An 18,062-nucleotide genomic window follows, 5' to 3' on the forward strand; every position below is an offset into this window, starting at 1 on the left:
TACCTTAATCTGGAAACACTCCTGAAAATTCGTGGAGTTAAAGTTAGTTGTAAAGAGGAGGATGGGTATAGTCATTATTGGTCCTTTACAAACAATGGCACCTATTCCTGCAAATCTGCTTTTGAAGCTTTCAGTCCTAACTTGGATATCCCTCCTTCTATCTCTTGGAAGAATATTTGGGCCTTAAAAGTTCCTTACCGCATTAGGAGCTTCCTATGGCTTAGCGCTAAGAATAGGTTGCTAACTAATGTGGAAAGGAAGAGACGCCATTTAATTGAGGCTGATACCTGTTGTAGGTGCAAAGTATAGGCAGAAATCATCTGTCATGTTCTTAGGGATTGTGTGAAGAGTAAGAATGTGTGGAAGAAAGTGATTCCGAGTGAGTTGCTTCCTAACTTCTTTGCTCACTCTGAAAACGATTGGTTGTTGAATGGTGTGAATGGTTTGTTACTGCCTCAGTTGGAGCATGGTGCTATCCTCTTTGCCGTTGTCTGTCACCAGCTTTGGCAGTGGAGGAATACTGAGGTGTTTGGTGAAAAAGCTATATTGATTCCTAATCTGCCTGGTTATTTCTCCAAGAAAGTTATCACTATTATCAATAGCTTCAAATGGGATTATTTAGCCAGTACTAGCCAGAGACTTGTGGAGCATCTTTTGGGTTGGAGTAGACCGGGGGAAGGGATTGTGAAATTAAATACTGATGGCTCGTGTCTTGTGGATGGCAGAATTGTGGCTGGAGGGGTTCTGAGAGATGCTGGGGGCAATTGGGTGTCTGGCTTTTCTCAGAATCTGGGGATGAGCTCTTCTTTTTCTGTTGAGCTCTGGGGTATCTTCTCTGGTCTTAGATTGGCCATTGACATGGGGCTAAAAAGACTGCTCGTGGATTCTGACAACCTTGAAGCAGTTAATATGATTACTAATAACAAGGCTATGTGCTTGAGTAACCGAAACCTTGTTAAAGAGATCAGAAGACTGTGTTATTCTTTCGATACCATCTCCGTTTGTCATGTGTACAGGGAGCAGGATAGGGTGGCTGATCGCCTTGATGCGGAGGGCCATGAAAGGATGCCGGGAATTTCGACATTCTCTTCTCCTCCGAACTTCCTTTGTTCGATTCTGTCGGATGATCGGGTGGGGGTTAGCTTCCCTAGGCTAATCCCGGGTTAGGTGTTGGTTTTTTGTTGTTTTTTCTTTCCCTTTCCTACCAAAAAAAAGTAGCAGATTACAAACATATAATCAGACGTAAAAAAAATAAATTAAAAAATATTATCTTTTATACAAGTTGTATAATTTTTTAAATATTTTGCCAAATTTATAAATATTAATCTCCAATTTTATTATTAAATCACATGTTTTGAATTTTTTAGAACCAACTGATATGCAATTGGTGCAGAATATAAAACAAAATAGGGTTAAAGTGCAAAAATACCCCTAACATTTTGGGTCAGGAGCAATTTTATCCCTAATGTCTAAAATGGTGCAATTAGTCACTTTTCACCGATGCTGTATTCTTCAATCTTTCATCTTTTCCGCCTGTTTCGATTTTCCTTCCCCGTCAAAGTCAAACTTTAGTTTGCTGCTATTACTTTAAAGATGAAGAAGGAAGTACTTCTTTATCCTCCTACCGACTTGGTTTCTTTATTTTCTTCTTTGTTTGTTAAGTTTGTTTTATTTGAAGTTCATATCTCTTAACCTGTTTGAATTGCACTTGTTTTCTATAATCTTTTTATTTCTATCCTTTTCGGATTTAGCAAAAGTAGAAACAATAGATCTTGCTCGTAGGTAACTCGATCTACATGGTTGCAAAAAAAATGATCTAGATCTGAAGTTTCAGAAGGATTTAAATAATGAAAATAGATTGCAGCTGCTTCTCTGTGAATTCGAATTTATGAGAAATGTATGTTTTATTTTTATTTGTATTTATTGTACTTTTTATGTTTTTTTGTACTCTTTATAGTATTTTTTTTTCTTTTATGGATGTTGTATTATGTTTTAACCTCCATTTGAGTGAGTTTTTTTTCTTACTGTTAAATTGAAATTATATAAGCATTTTTATATATAAAAAAGAAGTGTATTTTTTTTTGGTAAACATGAAAGAAAACACACAAAAAAGACTAAGGCAGAATCATCATCGGAAAGCTAACACCCAAAAGGTCATCTAACATCAGCTTTCGAACCTCTTGTACTGGGAAAGAAAGAACAGAGACTCCGAAGTCAAAATCATGAGCCATACCAGCCAAACAATCAGCAACCTAATTCTGCTACCGGAAAACATGACGAACCCGAACACACTCAAAATTCATGATAAGATGCTTAATCCCTTTAAAGAGATTCCGACCAATACAACCAGCAACGCCATCTCCATTAAGAGCATCCACAATCTCAGAATTATCCGATTCAATCTCAATCAAACGGTAGCCCTTATTTGAAGCAGGAGAGATACCAGAGAAGAGCCCCCAAAGCTCCGCACCATAGGAGGACCCTATACCAATCTTATGACCGAATCCAGCCACCCAATCCCCATGACTGTCACAAATGACTCCACCAGCCGAAATGGATCTGTCACTCATCCTCGAGCCATCGGTATTAAGTTTAAGCCACTCTACAGGAGGTCTCACCCAGTGAATATTAGTCTCAATACGAGAAGGCCCACAACTGCCTTCCCCCGAGTTATTCCATGCCGCTTGAAAATCACTAACAGTTGAATGGATTACCAACAAAAAGTTCGAGGGGATTTCCTCTTTTCTATCAAACACAAAATAATTACGCCACCGCCACAAGAGCCAGCAACAAGTGATAAAAGTAATTTGCCAACTATTAATCGAGTTTAGCTCCTTATCCTAGAGGCACCACGAAAACCAATCTAGATCCGGTTTTGCAAAGAAGATAGACACCAGGCAAGTCGGAACAAGGTATCGCCATACATCCCCATTCTGCTGACACTCACGGAGCGTGTGAATTATATTCTCACAACCAAGCACACAACGAGAGCAAAGATCCGTAGAAACCAGATGTCTACGAAATCTCTCTTGGTTCGTTAAAAGCTTATGGTGAGCAGTCAGCCAAGCGAAGCTGTGTAATCTTTGTGGAATTTTTAAGGCCCTGATTTTTTTTCCAATGACCCGAAGCAACACCTACCAAAGGTTTGCGAACAAGGTTATAGGCCGATTTGCAAGTAAATCGCCCAGAATTAGAACCACCCTAGATACGACAATTAGAATCAGCCCCATCCAGGCTAAGTTTAACACTACGAATCCTCAAAAGCCAATCCATGTTAAGAAACGGTTCAATCATATCCCAGTTCCAATCTCCATTACTATTGACATAGTCCGCCACCCTCAAACCAAGAGCAGAAGCATGAGGTTTTGGATTAGCTACATCAATCAGTTTAACATTGTTCATCCAAACATCACTTCAGAACCTCACATCAGTCCCATTTCCAACTTTTCATTTAACTCCACTGCAAAATTCCTGGAATACAGAGTGGAAGTTCTTCCAAAGGAATGAACAATTTTTAACACGACCAGTCCCTCCAAACACCTCATCTTTCATATATTTACCAAGAAGGACCCGTACCCACAAAGCATCAGGCTCTTTCCACATACGCCAAACAAGCTTCATAAGAAGAGCCTTATTATTATCTTTAGCTTTTCTGAGACCAGCTCCACCTTCATCTTGAATTAATTAATTAGATTTAATTTCTTTCTTTTTTCTATGGTAAAGAAATGTAAAATAAATCTCAACTTTTGAAGTTAATTATATATATGGTCCATTAATTATAAAAAGTGGAATATAAATATTATAAATTTTTAAATTTTTATTATAATAACTATTTAATAGTAATTTTTAATTAAATTAATATTATTATTATTATTTGAAAGGATTATTATTATTATATCAAAACTTAAAGTATGTAAATTATTCGGGACAAGATTGGAGTTTTCCAACAGGCTTTCTCAAAGCGTATTCAAGGCAACTTTTCTCCTAGAGACGGTGAAGCGGTGGGTGTCAAGGAAGCGCTTAATTGGCTAAAAAGTCTCGGGTTGGACAACTGTGAAGTCGAAACTGATTCCGCCTTGGTGGTTGAACATTTGCAGCAAAATTCTTTTATCTCTCCATATGGACTTATCCTCGATGACTGCAAGTGTCTGCTTAACTCTTTTAATGACATTAGAATCAATTATGTTAGTCGTGCATCGGTTAGCGGGTATATCTTATTCTTTGGCCAAGCTTTCAGTTTGGTCACATAGACCTTCTGTTTTTTTGTTTGATGCTTTGTACTGTGATGTTTCCTTTTTTTTTTGAAGATGATGTTTCCTTTTAATGATATCTTTTCTAGTTTCAAAAAAAAGTTTATTTTATTTATATTTAAAATTTAAATATTAATTAAATTTTATTAATATTGAAAAAGTAAAATAAGAAATATTATTCGTAATATCATTAATGATATGATTGATAACAAATAATAAAGTGTGAGTTTCCTTTCAAAAAAAATAAGGGTTAATTTTGATTTTTTTTAATGTGATTTTACGTTTTTACAGATCGTGTGGTTTTTTTACCCCAAAACAAACTTTATGGTTTGTACCGTTAGCAGAATCAAGGATTTTTACCCAAAACAAATCTTATGATTTGTGCCGTTAGCAGAATCAAGGCAAAATTAACACAATTAAACTGTACGGATAATTTCAGATTTTTTTGGAATACTAAATACCGCCCCTAAATTACTTATCACCGCTCCCATTTGGATTTTTTTGCCCATTCTCATAATTTTAATCAAAAACTGAAAATTGTCTTTCCAAAATCTTAACCCCGAAAAACAATAATTGAAATTATAAAAATAATTGATATGTGACAACCCGAATTCCGGAAATGGATGATTACGAGTCGGAAACATTAAAATTTACGTTTTTTTTATCAAAGAACTCATGAAAATAATACATATTTTTTTATAACGATTTTGTATTTCTCATCACAAAAATTGGAAGATTTTACATTTTTCGTCACAAAAAATTGAACGGTTTAGTATTTTTCCTAAATTTTTTACGATTTTGCACCCGGTCAAATTTTAGCTGATTCTCTAAAAAAATCCAGTTTTGAAAAAAAATATAAAAATGACAAAATTGTCTAAATAGGACGGTGATAAGTAGTTTGATGCGGTAAATAACAATACTTTTTTTCTTCTTTCTTTTAAAAGACGAGGAGGAGTTGACTTTTCAAAATCATTTTCCTTTCCTTCTTTCTTTTTAAAAAAATTTATCGTGATTCTGCTAACGGCGCAAACTACAAAGTTTATCTTGAGATAAAAAAAAAACATGTACCATTATGTAAAAACGTGAAACCACATGAGGTTTTTTTTTTTTTTTTTTTTTAATAACCTAGAAAACAAAGTGCAAGTTTTTTTTAATAAAAAGATGAGTTTCAACCCACAACCTCCCCCTCTAATTTCACAAGTGTACCAACTATGCTCTTTTGGCAACAAAGTGAAAGTTAATCTATTGATAAAGTAGGGTAAATTTTATATATGGTGTACAACCTTTGACTCATTTCAAACTTTGATATACAACCTTCAATTTGTCTCACTAATATGTACGAACTTAGAGGCGACCTCCCACTTTGGTATACAGCAGGTAAAAATGACTGGTCAACACTTAGTCAACGCACCACCTCATCATTTTTAATTCAAATCATTAGTAAGAGTAGAACCCACAAATTATTAAAGTTATATTTTTTATTTTTCTCTCTTTTACCCTTGTCTCTTCCTCTTCTTCTTTCTATTTCTTTCTCTCTCCAACTTATCTTTTTAATCTCTTTCTCTTTAAATTTCTTTGTCTCTCTCACCTCTCTCTCTCTCTCTAACTTTGGGTTTTAAAATAGAGAAGGTTTGTTTACAGCTTCTTTTACTGCCTACTTGGTTTCGGAACCGAAATAATGCAACTATATATGATTTTCAAAGATTTGTAGCTTTACAAATGATTCTATAATTTCAACACACTAAAACTGAACTATAGAGAAATTTTTTAAAACCTGACGAGCCCAAGCCCAGCCCACAATAAATTAAGTCGGGCTCGGACTCGGGCTGAGCTCGGGCCTAAAATATGAATCCCAAGCCCACCCGTCTAAGCCCATTTATATATTAAAAAAATACAATTAATTTATATTATAAATTATAATATATAAATTATATATATGCTCACCTGCATTGTAAATTTCATGTTGTTGTTCAACATAGAGAAGGTGGCCCAGTGATGAAATTTCTTGCACTTAATAAGTGTACCTGGACGGAAGTTTTTGCACGTATATATCATGTTGCAGGTGTATATATATATATATATATATATATCGGGCCGGGCCGGGCCAGGCCCATGGAAAATTCATATAGCCCAAGCCCGCCTAGTTTCTGACGGGTTTATACGGGTCTGGGCCGGGCCGGACCTGACACCAATTTTATGTGTCCAAGCTTGGGTTAATGGGCTTGGGCCTGGGCCGGCCGGCCGGGCTCACCGGCCCATGCACAGGTCTACTCCTTATTGATGTTGTTTACTATCAGCTTCCTTCTTCAGGGATGGGACAGTTGACGCAATCGCCCTCACTTTCTCCACCCCTGAATAAGGGAAGTTTGGAGGAGGCTCAAAGCAGGTAGCAAAGGGAGGCCAATGTGACTCGGGTGAGAAATCAAAGCGGCGATGGAATTGAAAAGATCCAACAACTCTAAAATGTAGTTGAGATAATCTTCCATGGATCTGGGCTTGTACGTATTAATTAGAGAATGAGATTTTTTATGAAAATAATGGTGAAAATAGTTATTAGAGAGAGAAAAAGTTAGAGAGAGAAAGGGGTTAGAGATGAAGAAGAGTTAGAGAGAGAAAGGAGCCATGGAAGAGAGATGAACAAATGAGTGTATTTTTATTTTTTTTTATTTTTTTATTGGAATAAAGGGTATTTTGATAATTATATATGAGATGTGTCTAATTAAAGTTGAAAAATGGTGAGGTGGCGCGTTGACTGGAGTTGATCGGTCATTTTCACCGGCTATACACCATAGTGGGAAGTCACCTCTAAGTTCGTACATATTATTGAGACAAATTAAAGGTTGTACACCAAAGTGTGAAATAGGGCAAAGGTTGTACACCATATGTATGCATTCTTAATAGAACAAATAATTTATTAGTCTCCACATTTTTACATAACACACCGTGTTTAGTTCTTTTATTTTGAAAAACATGTTATAAGATCCCTATTGTCACCACTGTTAACTCTTTAGTCATTTGTCTATTTTTTCAGATTTTTATCCAAACATATCTTAGCTTTTAGGACAGTCATAGTGCGATACAAAATGTCTCTGTTACTCTATTATTTTCCATCTACCTGTTTATGCCGAATATAACGGTTAAAAATCTAAAAAAAATAGATAGAAAGACCAAAATGTTAAAATGTTCAAAATAGGGGACTGACAATATGTTAAGTAAAAAGGAGAGAACTAATAAATTATTTACCCTTTTTATTAGATTCTATTCCAGTACAATATAAATTCCATTTTTTTTTTCTAAAACTAAATGGAGATGGAAACTAATCAGACCAAATTGTTCAACCGTAACTATACCAAACAGCTTATGGACCCAATCGGTTCAAGCGGTTCTAGTCGGTTTTCAGAGATATAAGAACTATACTCTCAACCGAACCGGAAATGTGACTGATTCCAAGTCGGTCCAGTTCTTAAAACCATGATAAAAACTCAATGGAATGTTGACATGTAACAAAAAAAAAAAAAAAAAAGTTGAATATATACCAAGTGTCATACTCACATGATCGGCTTTCATAACTCATAGTGACAGTCACATATGTGCCACATGTAGGGATGGCAACGGGTAGAATACCCTCGGGTAGCGCCAATCCCGTTTATTTTTTAATTACCAGTATCCATCTCATTACCCTAACGAATATACTTTATGCATCTCATACCCGTCTCATTTAATTCACGGGTACCCACAGGTACCCTTACCCGTTAAGAATCAATAAATAAAAACAAAAAATATTACAAATTTAACAAAGTACAAATTTAATAAATCATTCATCTAAAAGAACAAATTGAACCTTAATCAATAAGAATAAAGTAGCTTAGTGGTATCACTTAATGGTCAAAAAACAAAAGGTTGGTGTTCAAATCTCACGTCTTCCTATACCTTTTTATATAGGGTACGGGTAGTCCCATTAGGGTCGGGTAGTACCAGATACCCGCGGGTAGAGTACCCATTGCCATCCTAGCCATACAGCATACCTCAAGTCACAATTTTTTTTTTTTGGCCTTGTCCGTGTCGTTAGTTGACATATAGTCAATCGTCATTTGTGCACGTTAACGTTAATATTCCAGTGAGTCTTTATACATAAATAAACCGGAATGACTTTATTGAATTCGAAACAAACGGACAGTGAAAGTTGAATTCATATTATATATTCTGTGATCATCAAATATACTTTTTTTTAACAGTGAATGTCATCTCATACTTCAGCAGAAGATCTTCCTATTCTAATCCAATCTATACCAGCTATACCTTCTATTCTACCACTCTCAACAAAAATTATAACTTCCTGTTCCTTTCAGCATCAAATTTAAGTTCAGTCAAGCGACATTGTCGAAAAACGGATGTCCCGGAACAGCAACGCTTGCTAGTTAGTTCATGATCGAATCAAGTGTCGAATGAAACGTCATTCAGTCAGTATGCTGCTTCCACTTTTCACAGGGTGTCAAAATTTCATGCTAATGAAAGTGTTAAAAGGCTTACATTCCGTGGCAGTCATCGAATTGTCCGGGTTTTGTAGGCAGTGTATGCCAACAGGAACGGAATTCCGAAGCTGTACACTGGAAAGTGGAACAATGGGTTCATGTCATAAGCTTTCATCATGGTCCGGCAACTCTGCAAGAAACAAACTAGCTTAAATAAAGAACGATAACGGTTAACTTTGATGAATACTAGTCGGTTTACTCGTTCACACGGCTCATAGAGACGAACTGAACGTTGTCCCAAATTATTCTTTCTAGAGTGAGGAATAAGGACAAATTAATAGAAATAATGACAAACTGTTATTGCTTCTAGAAGAAGGATTAACGATGAGACGGTTAATGCATGATCAATGTATAGTTAATGATAATTAATTCCGGGGTAAATATGCAATAACGAAGGAAAAGAAGGAGCCTTCAAACACTATGTCATGCCATCTGGATCGAACCATGACAAGACATGCCATAACGAGATACACCCTGATGAGAGCAAGTAAAAGAGACCCGCCATTGTTCATACAACCTCGTTAATGTCAAAAGGTTACAAAAATCTATATAAATACCCCACTCTGAGGTATTCGAGGTATGCTTACCGATTCTCCTAAAACCTCTTGTCAATTATTCTTATTATTCTCAAACAATATACTGATTTTGGCTTCGCAGTGTCTCCCGCCGATCCCAACGGCACCTCATAGGGAGGAGATTCCAACCAAGGAAATTTACACAATTATCAACTATATTCATTCTTGAATCTTCCTACAGCACATGTATGGATTTTCAGTAACAGAACAATGCAAATTTTTCCTTATTCTTATACTCCAAAGTTCGCAAATTTCTCTCGAGAACTCGAGCTTAGGGTCGGGAAAATATATACCAGCTTATCTTATTTCGAGAAGTATGTGGAATGTGATGAATAGGGGTGTAAACGAACCGTGGTGGTTCGAAAACTATTCGAGTTCGGCTCGGTGAAAGCTCGATCAAAACTCGGCTCGATAGGGCTCGACTCGAGTTCGGGATCGGCTCGAGCACTAACGAGCTAAGCTCGAGCTTCCTCAAGTTCGGCTCGAAAACTCACGAATATGCTCGATTATTTTTAATTGATATATATATATATATATCATTGTTTTAAATTTTTCTTTCATTAGTTAGTAGTAGTTTTCATCACAATTCACAACTCACGTAAGATTTAACTTATCAAAAAATGACACAAAAAAACTCAGATTTTGAGTCTTTAGCTAGAAAGTTAGGTTTTGATATTGAACAAAATACATTGCAAACTTTAATATATATTTCATAGTTTGAGTTTGTGTTTTCCGATCACAAGTACCGTCTACTATTCTTGAATCTGGGCAAGAACGTACGATTGTACCGTCTACTATTCTTGAATTTGGGCAATAACATAAGATTGTTTTTTTTTTATAAATATTTTAAAATCATATGGAGTATGTTATAAGGTTTTTTTGTTTTGTTTTCTACGCTACTTATTTTATACATGTATGATGAATTTGATTAAAGCTTGCTAGAAGCTCGATAAAAGCTCGGTTCGGTCAAAGCTCGAACAAATTTGGTTAAAATTCGGCTCGGTCAAAGCTCGGTTCGAGATATTAACGAACCAATACCGAGCCTACCTCGGCTCGGCTTGTTTAGACCCCTAGTGATGAAAATGAGTGCAACTGTGCGAGTGTGACATTGTTATTACCAATTTTCGTAGACCCGAATTCGATATTCTGCAAACGTATATGCATCAGAAAGCATACTTTTACAACATTAAGCTAAATAGCAATTGAGAGTTAGAGACTTACCATAACATGCTTCCAACAGATTGCTAACGAAACAGCGAAGAGCACTTTCCGAATCCATCTCTTACCGGAACAAAATTTCAGTCTCGTTCTATCGTTAATGTTAGAATTCTTAGTACTTTTTCTGTAATCATCCTCCTCTTTCTTTCCTGATTGTGATAGGAAATGTTCCTTGAATACGCCTCTTTCTGCAGCCATTGCCATGGAGACAAAAATAGCCGGAAAAACCACGAAGAAAAGATGAGGAAGGACAATCACCATTACATCGGGAGATCCAATATACTCGTGAGCTTTTACGTCCTTCAACGATCTCACTACCCATCCCATATACGTCATGTACCCTGTTTCTTGAACGTCGGTGGAAACATGCCCAATGAACCACGGGCATAGCAGAAGGTACAACAAGTATGCCACAATACCATACCATAATATCGGAACCCTGCAGAGCTCTTGTAAAGCCCAAAATATACCGTTTATGTATCGTTTTTCTGCGGTAAAAGACTTGTAGGAGTACTGAGTCCTCGGAAATAAGAGAAGGAGTTTCGGGATAAGCAGAATGCAGAGAAATGCATATACAGCAGACCAAAATATTGGGTAATACAAAGCGGACCATTGACATCCCATGACGAAAAATTCTTTCCATGTCCATGAGATCTTGGCACCCAGACCGTCTATCGAAAATGGCCTTAACTCGGTCAAGGTTGAGCTGCCCTTAATGTCAATGACTTCTATCTGCAGCCAAAATCTATCCGGTGATGGATCCTCGAACGCTTTATGATTCCATGGAGCTGCGTAAAAATCTCCCCTCGACACTTCCTCCGAAACTTTTATCATCGGTGTTTCCATAACCAGGTTCAGAGTTCCCGGACTTCGATCATAGACCCTAGCTGTAACAGACAGAACAGGAGAAACAGAGAACACAAGTGCTCTCACTGTCTGATAAGGTGCGGGGTTCATATTTAGGCATCGATAACTTTCATGCCCCGAATTCGTTGACATAGTCCGCGAGTCTAGTGGAAATGTAGGCACCACGATTGTTTTCTTTGCGCCTGAGCTAAAATCAACATCCAAATACGAAACAAGACCTCTATCAATAGCCAAAACCCGCATTGCTCTACTCTTCCTCCAGTCACCCATCTCCCATTCCCAAAACTCCGGCAACGGGCCTCCAGGCGGACAGTTATTAGTACCTCCAGAAGACATTTGATGAATATTGAACTGAAAAAACTTCTGTGAGGACAAAAGATTTCGACTTGACTGATGATGATGCCGTTTTAAATTCTTACCGAACCTCGAATGAAGATGCCCACATAAATAAGTTGATGCCGAATGATTAAGAAAAACATCTTTCAAGTTCTTCCCGGAATGTGATGATGCTGAAAATGAAAGCGGAAAATGTCCGAACAGTATCTTTGTTAGAGGCTTATTTGACAGATGATCCCATTGTGATAAATGAGAATCCATTTGAGCAAATAGATTATCAGTAGGATGCCCGAAAAGGTTTGTCGGACCCCGTAAACCAACGGAAGCTGTAGTGTCCAACCCAACAAATAAATGCTTGTGATCTTGAGTCTGGAAAATAGAAATAAAAACGAACAATTCAATTTCCAGCCCCGGCTCCATAATATAAGGTAATATTTCAGCTCCATATGAAATTCATGTTTCGAAACAGTTGCTTTTAGAGTTCGTAAAATACGACATGAAATTCAAGTAACTATCAGAAAAGTATTGGAATTCATATCAAGAACAATGAATGATGATTTCGTATTTAAGTGCCCATTTGATTCTCCGTTTTGGGGCAAAAAGTACCCACGGTCATTAAAGTAGAGGGTATTTACTCCAATGGTCACTAAAGTAGATTTTGAGACAATAAAGTCACTAAAGTAGCACATCTCCGTCGATAAAGTCACTGCGCCCGAATCTGGCTGACTTGCTCCGCCAGAATGCTGACGTCAGTGATACCTAATTGACACGTCATAAACATGATTGGAGCAGCAGTCATGTGACAGCCATGCGTTATCCACGTGGTTGCCAAGTATTTAATGTGTGATGTTTTCTTTTCCTTTTTAGACACTTGGCAGCCACGTGGACGACACGTGGCTACTCCTCTAATCATGTTTATGACATTGTTGACATCAACATTCCGGTAGAGCAAGTTGCCAGATTCGGTCGTAGTGACGAAGAATCTACTTTAATGACCACCGATGTAAATACCCTCTACTTTAGTGACCATATGTGCTTTCTACCCCTCCCTTTTTAGCCGCTTTTTGCCGCTTTACTTCAAACAGTAGCTATAGCGTGTTTAGTTAGCAATAAGAAAGACCTAATACATCCCTGAATTTGTCCATAATAGTAGATTGACCTCCTAGACTTTGTAAGTGTCTCACCAGCTCATTGAACTTAATTATTCCGTATCACCAACTCCCTTAACTTGTCCATAAAAGTAGATCAGCTCCTTGAACTTTATAAGTGTCTCACCAACTCCCTAAACTTGCTTATTCGGTAACAACTAAATACAAAAACCTGCAAAGTTTAGGGAGTTGGTGAGACACTTATAAAGTTCAGGGAGTTGGTCATACGGAATAATCAAGTTAAAAGAGCTGGTGAGACACTTGCAAAGTTTAGGGAGTCAATCTACTATTATGGACAAGTTCAGGGAGCTGGTAATGTATTAGACCAATAAGAAACAAACAACTGTTTATAGCTATTTTGGAAGGAAAATTAGCGAATATCTATCGTTACCAGCAACAACAAACATCAACAACCGAACCAAACATGCCGTAAATAGGAAAAGTGATTCGTAAAAACATAAACCGATTCTAAAAGGAGATACTGACCTCAACCGTGACACTATTGATGTTGTCCCGTCTTCCCAATTGTCCATTAATGCTGTGTCTTGAAAAAAAATCATATGTACCACCAACAGCAGGAACTCCAAAATTATCGTGATTTCCTCGAAGATCGTAAAAGATTTCCTTGTCAAGCCCACTTCTTCTAACGACATCTTTCATTACATTTTCGTATTCTAGCCACTCGTCTTCATTTTGTTTCATTGTTAACAAGTCCTCGCTTTTCCCATCTGGTAAGGAGAAGAATAATGTGTTTTCAGGAGATTCATACGGTTCATTGCAATGGTAGCAAAACACGGTTCTCAATCAGAACATACATTTGGCTTATTTCCGCATAATCAAACAACTAACCGAAAGGAAAGAAGAATACAGATGATTGTGTTGATGAGCATCTGGCAGTAAAAATGTTAGCTTCTGACACGATAACACGATTTATAGAGACAACCTTATTGACACGATTATTACTTGCGTATATAATCACAAGGAAAATATATATAGATAAATAGCATGATTTTGACACGATAACCCGAATTGCTACACCTGGAGTAACGTTTCAAAGAAAGGTCAGGAACCACTAGATTGCTTATATAACTACTTTGAGATTTGAGTCTTTATAGGCAACAGAATTTGAGTTGTCATACGTAAATACTAGCATTATCCAGTATCATTGTATTCAGAGGCGGAGGGAGGGGGTGCACGGGGTCCATTGCACCCCGGACGCTGGAATTCATTCTAGGAGGCATGGTTCCAGACGACATTCCATCCCACATGAGAAGAGGGTCAAGGAATGCTGTGATTGCATCCCTAGATTGGAGGCAAGCCTTCCCCTGCCAATTTTTGGCAAGAGGCCGTTCCTAAGACTCGAACCCGTGACCTCTCAGTCACACGACAACAACGTTTACCGTTACGCCAAGTGAATTTGCCTATTCGGTAGAAAAAAAATAAAATAGTAAAATAATTATCTTTTGGAGAGATGGCCGAGTAGTTGATAGCTCCGGTCTTGAAAACCGGTATAGTTCGCAAAGAACTATCGAGGGTTCGAATCCCTCTCTCTCCTTTTCTCGATGAATAAATTTATGACTAGAATTAAGAGTGTCAAAACAGGTTGTCGTCATGTTATGTGATAGAAATACAACAAAAATGATAATCATATCAAACGGGTCGTGTTAGTGTTTCCGTCTGGAAATCATGTTATCTTGTCAGAAATCGACAGTCCTACTGAACATCAAGCAGATTTACATGAATGAATAAACCGTATACTTCCATATTAACAAAGAGAATCAGTAAGTTTATTTCAATGATCATTTGCTGGGTTACATGCGTTGTTGGTCACTGAATTTACATGGTTGTCTCAAAATGGACACTCAACTTCAATTTGTCTCAATACAATCACTCAACTTTGAGTTTTGTCTCAATTAGGTCACTTCAGTGATTTCACTAAATTAAAAAGGATCGAAACGATGATCGAACATGACATCCATTTATGCGCCACCTTGCCGCCATATGAAAAAGAAACAAAATTTAGTTTTTTTTCATAAAAATAACCGACATGTGGCGGCCATGTGTCGTTTCGATTAGACATCTGAGCTAACTCATGCTCACGTGTCAGCCATGGCATCATTCCGATGCATTTTAACCACTGAAATCGCCGGAGTGACCTAATTGAGACAAAACTCAAAGTTGAGTGACCATTTTAAGACAACCATGTAAGTTCAGTGACCAACAATGCATTTCACCCATCATTTGCTTCAGTAATGAACTACAAAATGCATTAACATCAATCATTCACACACTAGGGTGTCAATTATTATCATGTCAAAATCGTGTTATCTTCTATATATGTTCCTTGGGTGATAATTTCTAACACGAAAATTTGATTTATAGAGATAACCCGACTGACACTATACGTTTAACACGAAAATTATTTTTCTAGAATTTATGTCATGTATAATATAACCATATAGAACATATGTATGAGATAACATGATGATGCAGCAGAATAAAAACTGATTCGTTGCTAATACTCCCTCCGTTCCACTTCATAAGTCATTCTATTCTAGCAATTAAGTTTTTTCTCCAAATCTAAGTCGTTTTAGTTTTCCAAGAATTTCTAGTTTAGTTTTTCGATCCAAGCATTACATTTCTATCCATGTGTTTTTTAACATTCCAATGCTTATTCTCCAACCATTACATGACTCTATATTAATTGTAATTCTTAATTTGTGTAAAACATCATAGAATGACTTATATAATGGTTTGATTCGCGCAATTGTAATTCTTAATTTGTATAAAACACCCTAGAATGACTTATATAATGGGGAGTAGTTGATTCGAGCACGAACAGCTATCAGCACCCATCAAAATTCCAAGGAAATCAATATTTCATTAATTCAAAAACTGCCTCCTTACAAACGAAAGCAAGCCTTTAATAGGGAAAATACTAAAACCCTAAAAACGAAACTGAAAAGGAAACAGAAAGACAAAAGGAAAATCCTAATAAATCGCCAAAATTGAAGACATAAATGATACAATTTGCTTTAAAAGGCACAAAAATCGCAAACAAGCTGTGAGTTTTGCTCGTGGGCCCATTTCATGGAAAATAGGGTTTGAAAATGCATAAAACTGAAACTACGAGTTAAATGCACCATTGGTTACTGAATTTACATGCTTGTTTCAAAATGTTCACTCAACTTCAATTTGTCTCAACAAAATCACTTAACTTTGAGTTTTGTCTCAATTAAGCTATTCCGGCGATTTTAGTAATTAAAAGGAATCGGAACCATGACATGAGTGATACATGAGCATGAGTCAACTCAGATCGCTGACCAAAACGACACATGTCATCCACGGACGCAGCCACGTGTCAGTTATTTTTATGAAAAAGAAAAATTAGTTTTCTTTTCCATAAAAATAACCGACACTTGACTGCCACGTATCGTTTCGGTCAGAAATCTGTGTTAACTTCTACTCATGTGTCGGCCATGATATCATTGTGCTGCATTTTAACCACTGAAATGAGTTTATTTAGACAAATTGAAATTGAGTGACCATTTTGAGATAATCATATAAGTCGACTGAACAATAGTGCATTTGAAACTAACCGAAATTACAGAAATGCCATTAAATTAAACTTTTAAACTTTATAGCTCTTTCAGCCCGTAAGATTTTGACAGGAACACGAAATTGATTAACAATACAAGTGCAAGAAAAAAGATACTCATATCAATCGTGTACTGTGATCTCTATAAATACCGTTCTCAATTCCCTAATTTCTTCTTCCCCATTGCACAGCCAGAATATCCAGAAAAAACCCCTAATTCCTATTTCTACACAAAACAAAATCAAATTGAGCAAAACCCCTCGAACATTTAACTGCAAAAACTCAGAATAAAAATCAAAATCTTAAAAAATTAACCTGTAAGATCGCCAGTGATGAGAACAAGAGAAGGATTAATCATTTGCAAAGTTGGGGCAATAATCTTTTTGAAGTCGAGGGCTCTATCAGGATGATGAACACTGAAATGGAGATCAGAGAGCTGGACTGCCCAAATTACTGATTCTGGTCCTTCTTTCACTTGTATCACTCGTTGTGAAACCGTTTTTCCTGCTGCTTTTTGTCGGCGATGAAGAGGAGCAGCAATCGAAGAGAGGGGAATGATGTAATTGAGGCATAAAATTGTCAAAATTAGAATGCCCATTTCCCTAATTCGAGGAAAATCGAGGTGATTCATTGGTTTTTGATGGAATTGAAACTATCCAGAGAAGACATCACCAGTTATGTGATGTAAAGGTGTGAAGTTTGACTCTACCAGGTCTGGGAAATGAGAATTGGATACTGCTGAAATAAATGGAAAAAACACATATCTGATCCCTGATTAATTTGTTTTTGTTGATTAGACCCCTGATTTTTGGTTTATAGCATTCTTAGCCCCTCACCTATCCAAAATATTGGACTTTGCTCATGATCTATTAAAGGGCGGTCCGGTGCACTACGCGTCCCTGCTAAGTGAGGGTTCGGGAAGGGATCCCACTACAAGGGTGTATTGGTGGTCAGCTTTCTACTACCAATTTTTTTGGTAAGAGGTCGCTGCTAAGATTCAAACCCATAACCTCTCGGTCACACGATAACAACATCTACGTTGCGTCAATGCTTGCCCTCCTACAGTTAATATTTATCCTCTAATCTATCCAAACTGTTTATCTTTCACCGTTGTTCCTAGAACTGGACGCTTTCAATGATAGTTTCTTAACATTTATCCTCTAATCTATCCAAATTGTTTATCTTTCACCGCCATTCCTAGACTTGGACGCTTTCACTGATCGTTCCTGAAGGACTAACTTCCTCTATTGATCTCGAGCATGCATGGTGTAAAGGGAGAGTTTAGCCATAAGAAAATTCAATCCAAGTATTGGCAAGGCTACAAAAAGGTTTTGACATGGAGTGGAGAATGAAGCATATCGACGTATGCTGATGGTGGAGGCCGACTTTATATAAGAAACACTATAGGGGAAAAGGACTACACCTAACGTTAGATCTCCGCCACTCCTGAGTCAGTTGTCGGTACTAGCTTAAGCGATCCACACTAGTCCATTAGGGACAAAAGAGTCGAGCATACGTCCTTCATGAATGGAGGCGGA

General features: G+C 37.1%; 1 protein-coding gene and 1 long non-coding RNA gene across 2 annotated transcripts; both read right to left on the reverse strand.

Moving 5' to 3' along the window:
* Nucleotides 1–1,111: 1,111 nt before the first annotated feature.
* LOC136229251 (uncharacterized) lies at nucleotides 1,112–7,977 on the reverse strand. The gene is made up of 3 exons (XR_010689024.1): nucleotides 7,803–7,977; nucleotides 6,195–6,274; nucleotides 1,112–1,201 (listed from the first exon to the last, which is right to left on the reverse strand). It is a non-coding gene; the product is annotated as an uncharacterized lncRNA (long non-coding RNA).
* Nucleotides 7,978–8,422: 445 nt separating this feature from the next.
* Nucleotides 8,423–17,254, reverse strand: LOC136229589 (putative metallophosphoesterase At3g03305). The gene is made up of 5 exons (XM_066018474.1): nucleotides 16,840–17,254; nucleotides 13,413–13,654; nucleotides 10,579–12,147; nucleotides 8,781–8,912; nucleotides 8,423–8,664 (listed from the first exon to the last, which is right to left on the reverse strand). The coding sequence occupies exons 1-4, from the start codon at nucleotides 17,153–17,155 to the stop codon at nucleotides 8,793–8,795; spliced, it is 2,247 nt and encodes a 748-aa protein (XP_065874546.1). The 5' UTR covers nucleotides 17,156–17,254; the 3' UTR covers nucleotides 8,423–8,664; nucleotides 8,781–8,792.
* Nucleotides 17,255–18,062: the final 808 nt, after the last annotated feature.

The sequence above is a fragment of the Euphorbia lathyris genome, chromosome 5 (genome assembly GCF_963576675.1).
Source record: "Euphorbia lathyris chromosome 5, ddEupLath1.1, whole genome shotgun sequence".
NCBI classification, from domain to species: Eukaryota; Viridiplantae; Streptophyta; class Magnoliopsida; order Malpighiales; family Euphorbiaceae; genus Euphorbia; species Euphorbia lathyris.

Coding starts and splice junctions, on each gene's coding strand:
- LOC136229589 (XM_066018474.1), bottom strand. CDS start 17,155: ATGAATCACCTCGATTTTCCTCGAATTAGGGAAATGGGCATTCTAATT. Junction 12,148..13,412: donor TCAATAGTGTCACGGTTGAG/GTCAGTATCTCC, acceptor TCTATTTTCCAG/ACTCAAGATCACAAGCATTT. Junction 8,913..10,578: donor TCTGTTGGAAGCATGTTATG/GTAAGTCTCTAA, acceptor TGTTTCTTGCAG/AGTTGCCGGACCATGATGAA.